This window comes from Cryptomeria japonica, chromosome 3 (genome assembly GCF_030272615.1).
Source record: "Cryptomeria japonica chromosome 3, Sugi_1.0, whole genome shotgun sequence".
NCBI classification, from domain to species: Eukaryota; Viridiplantae; Streptophyta; class Pinopsida; order Cupressales; family Cupressaceae; genus Cryptomeria; species Cryptomeria japonica.
Window position 1 is genome coordinate 10,288,456 of NC_081407.1, and position 16,778 is coordinate 10,305,233.

Here is a 16,778-nt window from a genome sequence, read left to right on the forward strand (position 1 = left end):
GGCAACATCAACGGTGGCACCATCGTGCGGTGGCAACACCGGTGGAACCACCGTACGATGGTTCCACCGCGGTGGCAACACCGACGGTGGCACCACCGTGCGGTGGCAACACCGGTGGAACCACCGTGCAGTGGAACCACCGTACGGTGGAACCACCGTGTGGTGGAACCATCGTACAGTGGGACGTCCGCCACCGTACGATGGTTCCACTGCTGTCGCGGAGCACAAAGACATAAACGCAGCCCCCGCACAAACAAACACAGTCATACGGTGGAGGGTGTTGACCGCACGATCGGAGGTGCCAGTGCTATGTTGACCGTACAGGAAGGTTGTATGGCCGGGATGCCATCGGGGACATTACAGTACCTAAAAAAAAAAAAAACGACGACGGCCAGATTTAAAATGATTTGCTGGAGTCTGGAGCCTAGACACTGAAAATATTGGAGTGTAGAAGAAGGGTTTTGACATCATAAAATATCACAGAAATGATGCGCTGCCCCTTGACCCCGCTGGGGGCGTTGCCCCCAGACCCCCAGTTTATTTTGAGCTACAAAAGACCACGGGAAGTGTTGTGGTTGTTCGTATTGTGCGAAAGAAGCCCACAGCTAAGCATTGGCAGGGAAGCCATAAGCCGTAGAGGGAGACGGATTTGGAGGTTGCGAACAAACAGAGTTTGAGGGAAGGCATTGCAGGTCCGCGCAATTGTATGACACCAGGGAGTTATTTAGTTCAGTTTTTAGCCTTTGGGGAGTGTGATGGAGGGTTTGAGGTGGCTCCTAGCATTTGTGCCAACGGATTGTGGCCACCTCCAGGCATGACTGGTACGCTTTGAGGAACTCGGAGTATGTCTCGGCTGGACGTGAGGCTGCCTTGGTGGATGCACAGAGGGCTCGGGAGGAGCTGACCACCAGGTTGGAGGCAATAGTCGCGTGAGACTTAGTTCAACGTACCCAGGAGTTGGATGCCGAGAGAGCAGCACGGGTGGCTATCGAGGACAAATTGGCTAGGGAGACAGAATCATTTGAGTAGCAGTTGGTGGAAGCTGAGACTGAAAAACGTGTTTTGCAGACAAGTTTGGGTTAGGCACAGGAGGACTGTGATGGCAAAGGAAGCAATATTGGTGAATTCCGCACTTGAGCATCGGATGGTAGCCGAAAAGGGTTTTCAGGCGAGGACGCAGCGAGTGTATAAGATCCGGGCCCGGCTGGCGTCAGTAGTTCCTGCCGTTCATCTCTATTTTGTATTAAGTCGTCGGAGTCGACTTCTTTTCTTGGGGGGGATGATGTTGACGGGAATAATCATTATGTTATGTTGTTATATTATGTTTATGTTGTCGTCGGTAATAATGAGTTACAGCGGTCAGTTAGTTGGCCAACGGGTAGGTAGTTGGAGTCGCGACGGTTGTGTCGCACCCCTTCGGGTATTATATATTGTGTACCTTTTCTTCGAAGTGGGATCATGTTAGTAGTGTCAGATGTAATATTGACGACAGATTATAATATGAACATCCTTTGACATTAATGGCAAGCTTATTCTGGTACTTCTCTTGTATTTGCATTGTGCATTACTGTTCAGTTTCTGTATTCTTCCTGTTTACCCAGTGAGGTAAACATATTCTACTGCCATTACTGCCTCATGTCCATACATAAGCTGAAAGTGGGTGTGTGTAGTTGTTGCTTTGTACGTTGTCCGGTAGGCCCACAATACTACTGGTAATCGCTCTTCCCAATCTCCTTGCTCTACTCCACATGTCTTGTAGAGAATAGATACTAGTACTTTGTTGGTGGACTCCGCTTGGCCATTCGCCCTGGGATAGTATGGACTAGACAATGTGTGGAAAATCTTGAATTCTGTTGTCATATTGCGTATCACTTGATTGACAAAGTGTACCCCCCTATCACTTGTGAGTTGCAGGGGTATCCCGAACCGGGTCACAATGTGTTCATAGAGGAACTTGGCAGTGCTCAAGGTTGTGTTGTCGGGTAAAGCTCTGGCTTCGGCCCACTTAGTGAGGTATTCTGTAGCCACCACAATGTAGTGGCATCTATGTCTTTGCTCGTCCTCATAGGTCCTACGAAATCCAGTCCCCATCTTTCGAACAATTTCTGTGGTTGGGACGGGAACAGGGGCATGAAGTCTCGTTTGAGTGGCTTACCTGCCCTTTGGCACGTGTCGCAGCTGGTCACCCATTCCCTCGCATCCGCATAAAGTGTAGGCCACCAGAGCCCTACTAACAAAATTTTCCATGCCGTGGTATCTGGCCCCATATGTCCTCCGGCTAGTCCTTCGTGAGATTCTCTTAGGACTCCAGGAATTTCTTCCTCTAGGACACATCTTCGCAGGATACCACCTGGACCTAGTTTATATAGGAGCCCGTGGATCAATTGGAACGTGGCACTTTTTAGTGCGAGCTTCCTTCTCTCGCTTGGGCTCATGTCACCTGGAAATGTTGTTGTAGAAAGATACTGCCCGAGTTTCTCGTACCAGGAAGGTAACACGGCTATCTTGAATAATTGGCCATCGGGGAAATCTTCGCTCACTCCTCCTTCTCCTGGCTCCCCGGATTTTATTCTAGACAGGTGGTCAGCCATTACGTGACTTTTCCCTGGTCGCACCACGACATTGAAAGCAAATTCCTGAAGCAAGATCAACCATCGGCTTACCTGTCCTTGAATAACCGGTTTGTTCACCAGGTACATGAGTGCTTGGTGATCCACGAAAAATGTGAATGGTGTGGCCAAAAGATAATGGCGGAACTTCTGTACTACATATACCATTCCCAAGGCTTCCCTTTCCGTGGTGCTATAATTTCTTTCTGCTTTTGACAGTAACCTACTAGCAAAATATATTAGGTGGTCTAAGCCTGAGGATCCGGGTTGCGTTAAGATGGCTCCAATTGCAAAGTTAGAAGCGTCCACATGTACATGAAATAGGTGCACTTACCAATCTGGTTTTGAGTTCTTGGAAGGCTTCGTTCTGCTCCTTGTCCCACACAAATGGTTCCCCTTTCCTTGTTAGGCGTTCAAGTGGAAGGGACACTTCTGCAAATCCTTTAATGAACCGTCAGTAGTACCCAACATGGCCAAGGAAGGATTTGATCCCCGTAACATCTGTTAGGCTATCCATGTCGAGAATAACTCTGATCTTATCTGGGTCTGTTTTTAACCCTGCCTTACAGACTATGTGGCCGAGTAATCTCCCCTGTGGCACTAGGAACCTACATTTCTTGGGATTGAGTGCCAGTCTTGCTCGTCGACACCGGTCCATGCATTCCCCCAATATCCTCAAATGGTTTTCCTTATCACTATATACTGACCAGTAGTCCAGGAAGGCCTTGAAGTTCCCAATGGCCATTTTGTCAAAGATGTGGAGTATGATCCTCTGGAAAGTGGTTGGGGCGTTGCATAGCCCAAATGGCATACGGTTGTACGCAAAAACTCCATCTTCCACAATAAATGTGGTTTTGAGTTTGTCCTCCTCCGCAATGTTGATCTGGTTATAGCCGGAAAAGCCGTCCATGAAGGAGTAAATCTCATGCCCTGCTACCTCTTCGAGGATGCTATCAGTAAACGGTATCGGAAATGGGTCCTTAATGGTTACAGCATTTAAGCTTCTGAAGTCCACGCAAATGCGGATCTTGTTTCCTTCCTTTTTCAAGGAAATAACAATGGGAGAAACCCATTCACTAGTTTGCACTCGGAAAATGATCTCGACGTCTAGCATTTTTTCTATTTCTTCTTGTACCTTGGCCGCATAGTTCTTATTCATGCGATAGGGGCATTTCCGCACAGGTCTTGCCCCTTCTATCAAAGGTATTCGATGTACGCATAGTTCCGGTGGTACTCCCTTCAGATCTTTATAAGTCCAGGCGAACACATCTTTATACTCCAAGAATATCTTAAACGCCGCCGCCTTTAGCACAGGGTTCCAATCATCTCCAACCATTATCACTCTTGGGTCCTTTTCATCTCCCAAGTTGGTGCTCTGAACCTTTGGTTCCTCGTATTGTACCACTTCTTTCTCAAATTGGTGTGCCGATGTGCTGTCTACTTCTACGCCTCCTTCCTCGTATTCCGCAAATTGTGGCGGGTAGGTGCCATCGTTTCCTAACTCGAGGATTTCCAATACATTGCACTCTGGTTGGAAGATCTCATAATCTTCCATCTGCCAGTGGAATAGTCCACCTAGAGAACTCGTTTCATCTTCTGAGCAATTACCGAGGCGGAGCACCCCTTCTTCATTGGGCTCTATCTCGCCTTTTTCCCTTATGGTATTCTCCTCCGAGTCAGAATCTAAGGCCATTTCTTGACTCACCTGCTGGTTTCGCAGGTCAATGACATATTTGTTTCCCTCACTTTCAATGGAAAGGGTTTTTTTTTTCCAGTTGTGGTCTGCTTGGCCGTGACCAGCCATCCTCTTCCCAAAAGTGCATCATATCCCTTCCGCTCCAACGATATGACCATGAAATCTAAAAAGAAGTGTTGTGTCCCGATAGTTACCTTTTGGCCCATAAGCGTGCCCAATGGTTTGATGCCATGTTGATCGGCTCCTACGAGGTGGAAGGCTGGCGGCCAGAGTGTCGGCCTCCCCAAGGTTTTCCATGTCTCCTCAGGTAGCACGTTTACCGCAGACCCTCCGTCCACGATGGTGTTAGTAAGCCTGAACCCGAGAATCTCAATTTCTACTACGGCTGGTGTCCTGCCTACCCCTACTGTCATCAACATAGGATCATTAGTCTCCTTTGAGTGGTTCCTTCCTTCCATTTCCTCCTTGTGGTTCGGCGTCTTCCCCTCCTTCCTAGTCTCCTCCACTTGTTTTATAGCTATCCGTAGTTGTGGTAGTGTTTGCAACAGATCCACTACGCGGACCGGCACCGTGGTTTGCAGTAGCTGTTTCATTATGGTTGTTTCGGAGTCGGTTCGTATGGTGTTGGTGGTTTTGTCGGGTGCTGGCTTTCTCCATTCCTCACTCATTTCCCTTTCTACTTCTCTCTGTGCCTCTTTTAGTCTTCCCTTCTCTATGCCTGGGTCGGGGTATATTAGTTTCCTTGTATGAGATCGAGTAATGGCTAGTACTTCTGAGCACCGTGCGTCTAGTTCCGGCCGTACTACCTCCAACATGTTCACGCCTTTCTGTCTTGGACATTTTGTATCTTCGTGATTGCCCGGCCCACACCATTTGCAGAGTAGCCCTCCTTGCCCAGCACCACTCTAGCAGTCGCGTGCAAAATGGCCCCATTCGTTACATCATCGACATTGTATCATTGGTCTTCCTTTTGCATCGTATTGGATGCGACCCCGTGGTGTATTATTATTGCTGCTGTTGTTACTTCCCCTCCGCCTGGTCCTATAGCCGCCTGGTGACGCATCTGAGTTTGTGTTCTTGGTGGGTGTAGTGGGTGGTGTTGCCTGTTCTTGAGTATAAAGTACCTGGGCACTCCTAGCCTTCAAGTTGTAGGGGCATTCCTTAATAGCATGCCCCAACACTTGGCAGATGTCACAAAAAGCTTTCTTTGGACAATTGGTTTTTGTGTGTCCCTCCAGTTTGCACTCTGTGCACCAGAGGTCTCTGCCCTCCCTACTTTCTTCCTTTTGCGTCCTCATTTCCCGCATCATCCGTCTCATATCCTTCCGGAGTGCTTGTATCGTACATGACTCCTCCTCGCTCTCCTGATCACTACTATCTTCATCGCTTGTACGCTTCTTGCCCTTTGATGTCTTGTTCTCACTTTCAATATCCATGGCTCTATTGTATGCCTCCATGAAAGTGGATGGGGGTACTACCTTCATCTTTTTCCACAGTGATGGTTGCAGACCCTCAATAAACCATCGCTTCTTTAACCCGTCGGCCGAGGTATTATCCATTTTGCCAATTAATTCTTTTAGTTTGCGGTAGTAGGACCGTACCGTCTCACTCTTGCCCTGTTTGGTGTTGTATATTTCTGCTACGATCTCGTCATCGTCCCGCAGTAGCCAAAACTCCTCCTCAAATGCCTTAGCAAGTCTTTTCCAGGTATCCTTTGAAGTGATGGGTAGGTCCGTGTACCAATCAATGGCAATACCCCAGAGGGTGGCTGGAAATGCTTTCAGCCAGTTATCCTCATCATCCTCGCCATTGGCCTGCCATATGGTGACACAAGTTTTACAGTGGCGGGCGGGATCCTCCGATCCTAGTCCATTGAATCTGGGGAGTTTCTGTTTTTCGGAGTTATGTGCCATCTTCCTCGTACTCCCCGAGTTGTCCTGGGAATTGTTGAATGACTCGGTTGGCGCGGTTGTTTGTTCCCAATTATCACTGCTACCTAATGCCTCTGGGCTGTTGTGACTCCTGTCCCACGCTTGTGTATGTTGTCGAGAACCTTCCGCCACGCTCCCTCTTTCTTCCACTATCTTGTAGAGTTTCAGGCGCCTCTCAAGTTGTTCTTGGATCCGCAGGGATCTTCTTACTATGTCTTCTTGGTTCCCTTCTTGTTCCTCCAGGGCTTCTCGGTTTCGATCTTTGTTTAGTGTATTTGGCATTAATTTTTGGAATTGCGGCAGTTTCGTCGTTGTGTATAGTCCCTCTGTTCTTCTTCCCTTTGATTCCTTTCTTTATACTGTTGGAGCACTTGCTGCCTGCGTTGCTCCCTTCGTGTGTTCTCTCGTTCCTCTTCACGTTCCACGAGGACACGTGCCAACAACCTTGGAAGGCTACCCAGGAGATCATGTACTGCCTGGTTCACGTTGAGTTCCGCCCATACCGTATCAGCCGAGACAGCGCTTAGTTCCGCTACTTGCTGTACGTACCGGTCCACAGAAACGTCCCACGCGTGAATCAGGTCCTATGTCAACTGATCCTCCCCGGTTACTTCCGTGTTATCTTCTATGTCACTGTCTGTCACCAAGATATTTTGGTCGAATGGACGACCCATTATACTTCCATCCCGCCAGCTTTCCCTCCTCAGACCTTCAGGTTCGACTTAGGCAACGGCGCCAAAATGTTAGTGGCCTAAGTGGTTCAGGTGGTAGCATAGGGAACATCAATATACAATGTACAATACCAAAGCATCACAATTTATTAACATGGAACCAATAACGCACAACACAGTATACCCGAATAGATTTGTGTAACACAGGTGTATATCATATTCCTCTCCAAATCCCATCTCCCCACAATGTGCTACAAGTTTACAATATAAAGAGTTCGCGGTTGGTTAGGCCACCAACCGTCCGGCAACTAACTACCCGCAGAAACAACTTAATACTATTATTTTCTATTAAAGCATTAAAAAGCCTTATTTACTAATTAACTGATTAACTGGCTTACAGTGTTCTGCCAGGACAACACTTCATACTTCATTATTCCATTGCTTTCTCTTTGATCAACTGAGGCAAAGCTGGTCCATAGAACATATCTCTGATCGGCTCTCACTGATGGACCAAGAGTGTCATAAAATGACAACAGGACCCTCTAACCATCTGAGTTAGCCTACGAGGGCCAATGATAGGCTAAGCATTCATAAAACGAGAGCGGCTAAAAAGGGGGCATTACAAAAGTGACTATCGGGTTGGACCCAAGGAAACAAATAATAAATATAAATACTTTGGTCAAAGTAGTTAATTCAAATGATTAAAGTGGGGATTGTTTGAATTAAATTGAGTCACTTCGTGGGTAAATGGGCATATGCATAGATATTTGTGCTTAGGCATTCATAGGTTGCATATGTCAGTTATTCCATGGTTGCACAAATTTCACATGTTGGCCACAAATCACTAGACTCCTCATGATGGTTTGGGATCCTCTCATTCCATTGATGCTGTCTCTTTCTCTCTTTCGTTTTGGAATATAGAGAAGGGATGGAAGAGGTTTGGTAGACAATGTTCTATTTATTTTTTGTTGCTAATTCACTTGCCACTGTAGCAGGGTGCCCTAAAGCTGTTCTCCCTTAATACAGATTCCTTCCTTACACCTTTGTGACAAACTGTTGCAATGCTGTTATGTATAGTTTAATACTTATTAGTATATGTATATGTATGTATCTAGATATATATATATATATAGACACACACACACACACACACACACACACACACACACATACATCAGTCAAAAGCAACAACATATTATTAATCATCAGTAAGCAGATATAACTAACATTCATCGTGCTATGTATAAAGAACTCATAGCAAACCACGAGTATGTTTGAACTGCTGTATATTTAATTATTAATCTTAAATCTAATTTGATCGATGCCTCCTTGAATGCATAAGTGTTGTTCTCTTATACTCCTTCATTGGGTTTGGAAGGTTATGTCACCGCCCCCTCAAGAGTGGTGTCTCCTAATACTGTCTTTTGCCCCTTAACAACCACTTGTTGTTTGGGTGTAATTGTATCCCCATCAGTAATTAATAACACATGTATTAATTTAAACATGAACCTTTTCCATGCCCCTTAATCTTATCGCTGCATTATTATCTTATATAGGGATCACTGTTTGTTAATTGACAATGAAATCGCCGCCTTAATTGGAATTGCTCCTCAATAATAATTATATGTGCTTTTGTAAAGTGATTGCTGTATCTATCAACCTATCTACTGGTTCTGGGTGAGATTGCTTTCTCCCGATGGGATACAAATCATTCCCTGCCCTTTGCTATTTGTCTTGGTCTGATCTGAATAACAGAAACTTGTGAAGTCTTATGAAAAGGCAATTTTCTCCATATCTAATTTTATCATTCTTATTTCAGATATATTCCTATGTTTGAGCAGTGTTATTTTGGTCTGTTAATCGACCCTTAATAGGATCTTTGATTTATTCTATTGAGTCTGAAGGGCCGCAATCTGCCTGAGATAAAGGTTGTGATCTAATTGTTTTACAAGCTACAATCTATTTTGATGGGGCCATGACAATGACTCTTATTCTTTATTGGAAAATCTCTTTTAAAATATTTTATAGCTCTGAACTGTTATGGAAAACGTTTGGCTGCTATGATTAGAATTTTTAATATGCTATCATTTGTGATACTGGAATGATGTAATCCATGTTATGAAAAGAAAAATGAAGTGAGTTTATGCACTATGCTTGATGAGTAAATGACAGTTCGAATACCTTCTTCATATGTTTGTGATTGTGATTCTGTATGTTGTTAGAATATTGATTGAGTTGAAGGTGGTGTTTGAGTATGATATTGTTCAATTTAACATGGAGATTATCAAGTTCAGAGCTTGCAAAAGAGACTTGTTAAGGAAAGGGTACAAACACAGTGAGAGGCATGCAAGGCATCGTGATGCTACTTTTGCTTCTACTAATTATAATGTTGTTTCTACTAATGATTACTTGATTTCTGGTATTGATGAGCTTGTTTATGTTAAATCTAATCACATCAACCTTCATATTTTTAGTGATCATGTTAAAATTATGCTTATGGTGATCACGTTATGTTTATGATCATGATGACTCTACTACTAAGATTGGGGTGTTTCAGAGCTCACAAAAGAAATTGGTGCATTTTTTCTTCACAAAAAATATTATACTGGTGGAAATATTGGCCAAGTTATTGATCATCCTCTTGAGGAAAATTTCAACAAAAAAAGCAAAGGTATCAATTATTCAAAGTGTTCACAAAACTACAGTACATTTCCCTGTGGAAGAAGATATCAAAGTCCCAAAGAGCTCTAATGATCATGCCAAGGAGTAGAAAAAGAAGAAAACATGTCACTATTGTGGTGAGAAGGGGCATGGTGTGCAGCAGTGCTTCATAATGCTAGGAAATGAAAACAAATATCATGGGAATTTCATACATTCGTGGAGAGGAGTCAATGTGTGAACCAATCATCATTTGGAAGAGAAAAAAGCGCTTTCTTTCTCTCAACTCAACATATACGAAGCATGTATAGGTTCTTGAAGTTATGATAATAGCTATAGACTTGACCATAACAATCAATGAAGGAATCCAGATGGCATCGTTGGACTGACAAGGACATTGATGGATTCATTTGGCTCTTGCCAATAATTATTAATTGTATAGCTCGTTAAGAGGTCATGAAGGTGATGTGTTTTGCATCTAGAGTCAGTTGTGACTCCTATTGGCACTCTTTATTGAAGAATAATCTAGTCATCTTGATCCACCTAAAGATGCATGAGACTTGTTGATTGATGTGCTGGAGATGGCATTCTGAAGCCTGGGGGTATTTGATTCTCATCATTCGTAGGCTTTTTAATTCTTTGTTGGATAGATGATCTTGTGCATATCGCATCCATCCCATTGAGAGAGCATCACTATATTGATTTCATCTTACTTCCAAAGTTAGTACAAAAAAATGTAAGATATCATTTATCCAAGCATGGTTGACTTCAATTTTCCATGATGGTTGTGGTAGTTTAAGCCTTATTATCATCACTATTGTTGACTTGATGATTTCAGAATTATAAGCCTCAAACCTAGGAAGCTGTGGCAAATTTTAACCTGTCTATATTAACTTCAATATTTCCAGGTTTGTAAGGCCTAAACAGACAGTTCCGTGGCAAATCCTGACTATGGCACATTGACTTTTTACTTTAGATTGTGTTGCATTCAGAGAAAAACCACATTTTGTGGTGTTTGGAGTGATCACCTTATTGTTCAGGTACTCTGAAAGCTTCAACACTGGGCTATCATCATTAAATGGGTAGACCTGAGATTCTTCTTTTCAGGGATGTTGATTGGGAAAAGGGTATGACAACCTCATTTCCTTTATGATAACAGAACAATCTCTTTTCTCATATGTGAGAGGGAGCTAACTTTTATTTCTCAAAGAACTGAGACATGGGACAAAACGTAGAAGATGGTCAATTCTGTAACAATGACAACAAATCAATAGTTTGTCAAAATGCTGAAGCTGCTGGTAGCTATCATAAGTTGTCACTAGGGGTGATGTTAAGACAATTTTTATTTTAGAAGGTCCATGTTGTCCATGCCATGTTCTTTTGGTTCTCCAAGTTTCATTTTGAGGGGTATCTTAGGCTGTGGGAAGCTCATCTTGTCACGTCCATTTAATATGGCATTGAGTTATGTGTAGCTTATGTGCATGACTTGCGTATTTGATATGCCTTGCATGTAGAGCTTGAACTTACAATCATATGCAGATTAGTACCTCGACAACCCAAACTTCCCTATTGTAACTCATTTGGACATGTCTAAATAGGGTCAATGCTTCCCACCATATAAAAGAATTGACTCATCTTTTATCCATTTTATATAGTGATATTCTTCTGTAGTGTCTCTTGATGCCTCTACATATTGGCATTCTTTCTTATACTTGTAGAGTTATTTTTTTGTTAAATTATAAACCAGTATTTCTAAGTCTTGTTGCAGCTATAAATAGTAAATATAATCCAAAACCCCCTCAAAAATTATTACAAAAAGAAAATAGAAAATAATTCTGAAGTAAAACAGAATACATACAGTATCATAATGCGACTGAAGACAAGATGGAAAAGACTTCAAAATAGCACAAAATAGATCAGCCGCATTATTCTGCAGAGTCAAATGCAAAGTAGATGTCAATTCATGGATCTTTATAACATGTGTAAATACCACTTCCATCTCAATGATTTATAATATCAGTACACTTAAAATATATATATTGAAAATCAATGCATTAAAGTAACAGTACACAAAATGTTTTTACAAGCAAAAATAGTTTGCAATATTATGTTTCGGTCGATAAGATTGTAGTAAAAGCTTTACTTAGAAGGGATAGAAAAATTTCCACATCACAAATACAACAATTTTATTTCATGAAAAGGAGGAATTAAATCTTATTTACAGCTAACAAGAATAGCCAAGGAAAGGTTCATAAAAAACCATTTTTTAGGTAAGAAACTATGCTTTATATCAGCTATCATTTGCCTGCTGTGTTCTGAGTACAATGCCAAAATCTCAGCAAGATTTTTTTTTCTGTTACCTTTTCCTTGAGAATAGATAAGAACAGGCCCATCATCAATATTTTATAGGAATTCCCCAACATCTACCTACATCAGGCTTCTTTCAGCTACAATGTTGAGGTTTAATTCATAAAATTCATTTAGTAGGGGGTGCATGTTTTCTTAAAACAAACTGCAAACCAGTTTATTTAATCTGGAGATTTGTCAATCAATCATGTTAGCAGGTTCAGAACTTCCTAAAGTGGCTGGTCCATATATTATACCAGTCATACTAACCTGTTCTCTGATGTCACATACCAATGTCACACAAACAGTGATCATATCATCAAAAATTCTGGTATTTGTCTTTTTGTGACAAAATCGAAATGGAAGTCCTTGAGTTGACCCATGTAATGTCCCCACTTTAGCAGTTGACCAAGCATATGTGCGTTAGCCTAGCTCTACATGGTCCCGAGGGCTAACGAAGGGTTTAAAGGGATCCTAAAGTGTTTTGGCCTAGTCATTTCCAGTTCAGGCCAAAATAGAGTTGATTTACTTAGTTTCAGGCATACTTACTATTTTTAGTAGGTCAACAGGACACAACGGAGGCTAGTTCTAGTGATTGGATTCGATACTCCTTGGCGAGAGCTCTCCGACAAGTTATCAATCGCACTATTCGGAGTCCGATTGCTAGTATATTTTAATGCCGGAAGTGTTATTAAAGTAACATTTAATTTAATTGTAAACTATTAAAGTGTTACTTTAATATTTATTTGCAAATCAAAGGGGCATCCAAGGGAGACATAAGTGAATATTTTAATATGTTTTATATTGCACATGTTTTATCCCACATTGCTTAAGTGAGTTGGGTCGACCTTTGGAGAAAGAATAAAAGGAAGCTTTTGTGGCTTCATTCAGCATGTTGAATATGAGAAGAATTGGTATGTGTGAGTTGCAAATCCGTTCTTAGCATTAAAGGACGTCTATCTTCTCTTGTGACATTCTAGACGTCATTCCCCTGGGGTTTGGCCTTTGGAATCCATCGCTATCAGCTTCATTATCAGGCAGATTGGGTGCATTTCCAGCTACAGGCAGATTTAATGTTTGTTCATATCTTCTTCCCTACTTGTCCGATGCTTATGCCATTTTGAGGAGATGATTTTATGAAGATATTGGACCTATTGAAGACAAATTAATATTGCTGCAACACTATTCACACGGGTACTATTCATGTCACTGTAGCAGCAAGATTGAAAATGATTGCTGGAATATTATGTCAATAATGTTGGAATAATTAGTGAGTTGATAATCTGCCATGTATTCTATTTTATTAAAATCTGAAAATAACATCTTATCAGCAGTAGTTCAATTTTCAGTTTGCATATTATTGTAGTTTCATTCTTGTCCATATTCTGTGATTTCAATTCCATGTAAAACAAACCAACATTTCATTTTCGGAGCCATAAGGGAATTTAAAACATTAAACGGAGAAATAAGGAGTTGGATGCAAACTATTTGATAAAATTCCTAGCAGCAATTGGTATGGTTTTTGGGCATTCCAGGGTGTCCATTACAACCCATGCTTATACCCTACTATTGCAATGTAAACCTGAGCTAACAGTCAGCAGTGTTGTCACACTAGTATTATAAATTCCAGCAGCATAAATAAATAAATTAACAGAATAACTCAAACAAATAAACAGGACATGCATTAAGCAATTAACACGTGACACAAAGGTTTAGCTGGGGAAAACCCAAGTGAGTTGTAATATGCATCCTTTTTTTTGGTTTCTGTTTTGCAATTGTCTGTAGAAGTGAGAGATGTGCACAATATTTGTTTGATAATAGAAATACTTGCAGCAATTAAATAACTCAGAAAATGATAACATTCAGAAAACCCACAAAGCTCAAATAACTCAGATTTAATTTCAGAACTGTAGATACAATATGTCATGAAAATACGAGCAACAAAGTTCATGAAATTACATTAAAAATACAAGTCAAGCATACCAATTAAGTCCAGCAATATAGAAGTCTGATCTAGCACTGAAATCTGCAAATTGGCAATCAAGAAATAGAATGCCACACTCCAGAAAAACCCTTCAAAGGCTGCATAATGAATAGGAATGCTGACGCAAGTCCAAACACCTCCAAAACCGCAAAACCTTGCCCAAAATCCTGTCAGCCCCTTACCCAGCTCCCACATCTTTCCTAGGGCAGTATGGCCAGCAAGGAAGAGTAAGGCCAACTCAAAATGGCCTCAGAAATCTTCAATAAAATCAATATTTCTCCTTAATCTGCCTCTCCAAACAATCTCAGATAATGTGTAGCTCTGAACTGAAGAAGAAGAATAAATCATAACATTAAAGCTCAAATGTGATCCCTGAATGAAACCACCCAAAATCCTCCATATTGGTTCTCTCACCAATGTGGAAGATGTCCTCTGCAAGGGATTTCATCCTCACAAAGCTTCAGATTGAACAAGTTCAACGAGCAAAGAAGACTTTCAAATATCAATACAAAGCATGAAGAAATGAACTCCCAAACTTCACTTTAAATGCCCAAAACTAACTTACTAAAAATAGAAAGTATTGGAGAACACAACCAAAACCACTCCAAAAAAGGGTGTCACACAAATTTCAACCACCAAAGCTCAAATAAACACCTGCCACTGTCAAACTGTTGGATCAAACTGTCATCATGAGTTTCCTAACCCAACTTATTAGCCTAAGGGAACCCACTTAATAGGCTAATAGTCCACCAAACTGAAGTGCTTAGGAAACGGACATTACATGAGTGAAAATATTAAGGAAGCTATGCCACAAGCATCCCATTCAATAATTTGGTGCTAGCACATGGATATAATTATCAAATAAATGATTTTAATGGAGCTGTTTTACAATCCTACCAGACTCCTTATCCCCATTCTAGTCCTGCTACACACAAAAAAATACCTATACAACTTCGGCTCTCTCTAAAACTAAACTCAAGCTCACTCTCTCTCCTGCCAACCAGCCTCTTTAATGTTCCTCCTTTCTGCCCTATATCTTTCCATTCATCTAGGCATAGAAGATCAATCATCTTCCAACATACCAATGGCCCTTTTTGGCAACTAAATGGTCACCAATGATAAATATCAAGAACTACCTACAAGAATAGCCCCTCTAGCTATCAACACATCATCCATCCAAGTCTTAACTGATGTCAACATGCCCTATAGGAGAATGAGCAGCCTGCTGGCATCGTTAAGTTGCTGCCCTAACTATGCCACCCAGCTATAAAGGAAATATACATGACCAAAAGGAGAATTGTGATGAAGATTGTTGCAGATATGGTTTCAGCATATTGTGTTGTCATTGATGTCAACTTGCAGTGTTGTGTTGTCATTGATGTCTCATGTGCAATTGTGTAAGTCCGTGGTTGGATGTCAACCCTCAATTCGGTACACTCAGTATGTTGTGGTGTCATTGATGCTTGTTCTTGTATGATGATGATAATGTGTTATGTTACTAAAATTCATGATTGCATGTCATGCCTTAATTGTTGCCAGTAGTGATAATATAATATTACGATAAAGATTAAAAGTATTAAGATGAGTATCAGAAGCATTAAGATGAGGATCAGAAGCATTGTGATGTTGTCGATATGATGTTGATGGTCTTGTGCATGCTACAAGTTGCTCTATCTCTCATGTTGCTCTCGAGTGAGCAAATGGCGCTACAAGGATGTTCTAGTTGTAGAGTTTTTTTGTCATTGATGTCAGTGATTGGTTGAGTGTTTTTTTCAGTATGTTCAAGTGTCTGGTGCCAACTTCCATGGTAGTTTATTTGGCATGTATTTTGTTTGACATGGTTCTTTAAACGTGGCTTCAGGATATCCGTTGTGCATTCCAGAATAACGTATTTCTAGTTCATGTTCTGGATTATTTGGTTTTGGCAGATGGATGGAGCTGTTTTGTCAATAAGCATTGACATGGGATCTTGTTTCTATGTATTTGATGACAACTTCTTAAGTTATTGGGTTTGTTTTTAGGAGCTCAATATGTTTTTGGTGTTTCAGAAGTTTCTTTCACCTCTTCCTGCTGCTGCCACATGTTGGGAAGTTTGTTGTATTGTTAGAGCTCCGATAAAGTTATGAGTTCATTTGATTATTCTTGTTTTGCTCTGAACCTGTTGTGACCTTTTCACACATTGCCCCATTGCAAACGGGGACCCCCTCTTTCCTGCTTTCTGTGTTGGTTAGTTTAGGGTTTTGGCAACATAGTGGACAATTTTGAGTTCTCATGCCCAAGTCTCGGATTTTTTATCATGCTGAATTGTCATTTAGGGTTTTGAAGTTAAACGATCAAGCACGTAAAGTTGAGATTTTAAATGATCCTAATTTTGTCTAAGTGTAAACCTTTTGAGCGTTAATGTGTTTTGAACGTCCTTGTTGATGATTTTTAAGTGCTAAGGTGTTTTAAGACCTTTTGGAATTGTTTTCTCACTCCTAGGAAGTTATTCAAGCTGATTTTGCACTTTATCCCGATAGGTTTCCTTGTGTTTCACTCAAATTTTGGTGAATTTGCCCAAGTCTAGATGAGTTTTATTGAGTTTTAAAGTTTCCTAGTGGTTTTGAGTGGAAAAATCATCATATTCCGGATGAAAAACCATATTCTAAGGATCAAAAGGTCAACATTTCAGACTAGAGGTGCTTTTCCCCTCATATTCCTAACTACCCATGATTTTCCCCACTCAAAATCCAGACTGGACATGGATTTCCCTTGGGATCCAGACATGCCCAATTTTTCCCCCATTCAAAATCCAGAGTAGGGGTGATTTTCCACCAAGATGATTAAATTTTGTCCAAGTGTTGGGAATTTTCCTGACTACCTTCGAATTTCCCCTAGCGAGTG

At 41.3% G+C, this 16,778-nt stretch overlaps 1 protein-coding gene across 1 annotated transcript in view; it reads right to left on the minus strand.

Annotated features, from left to right (window-relative positions):
- Nucleotides 1–16,778, minus strand: part of LOC131065639 (uncharacterized) — a 227,542-nt gene that overhangs the window by 147,259 nt on the left and 63,505 nt on the right. The window contains exon 5 of the mRNA XM_058000206.2: nucleotides 11,424–11,495. Coding sequence (XP_057856189.2) covers nucleotides 11,424–11,495 — 72 coding nt within the window. The remainder of the gene's footprint in view (nucleotides 1–11,423; nucleotides 11,496–16,778) is intronic.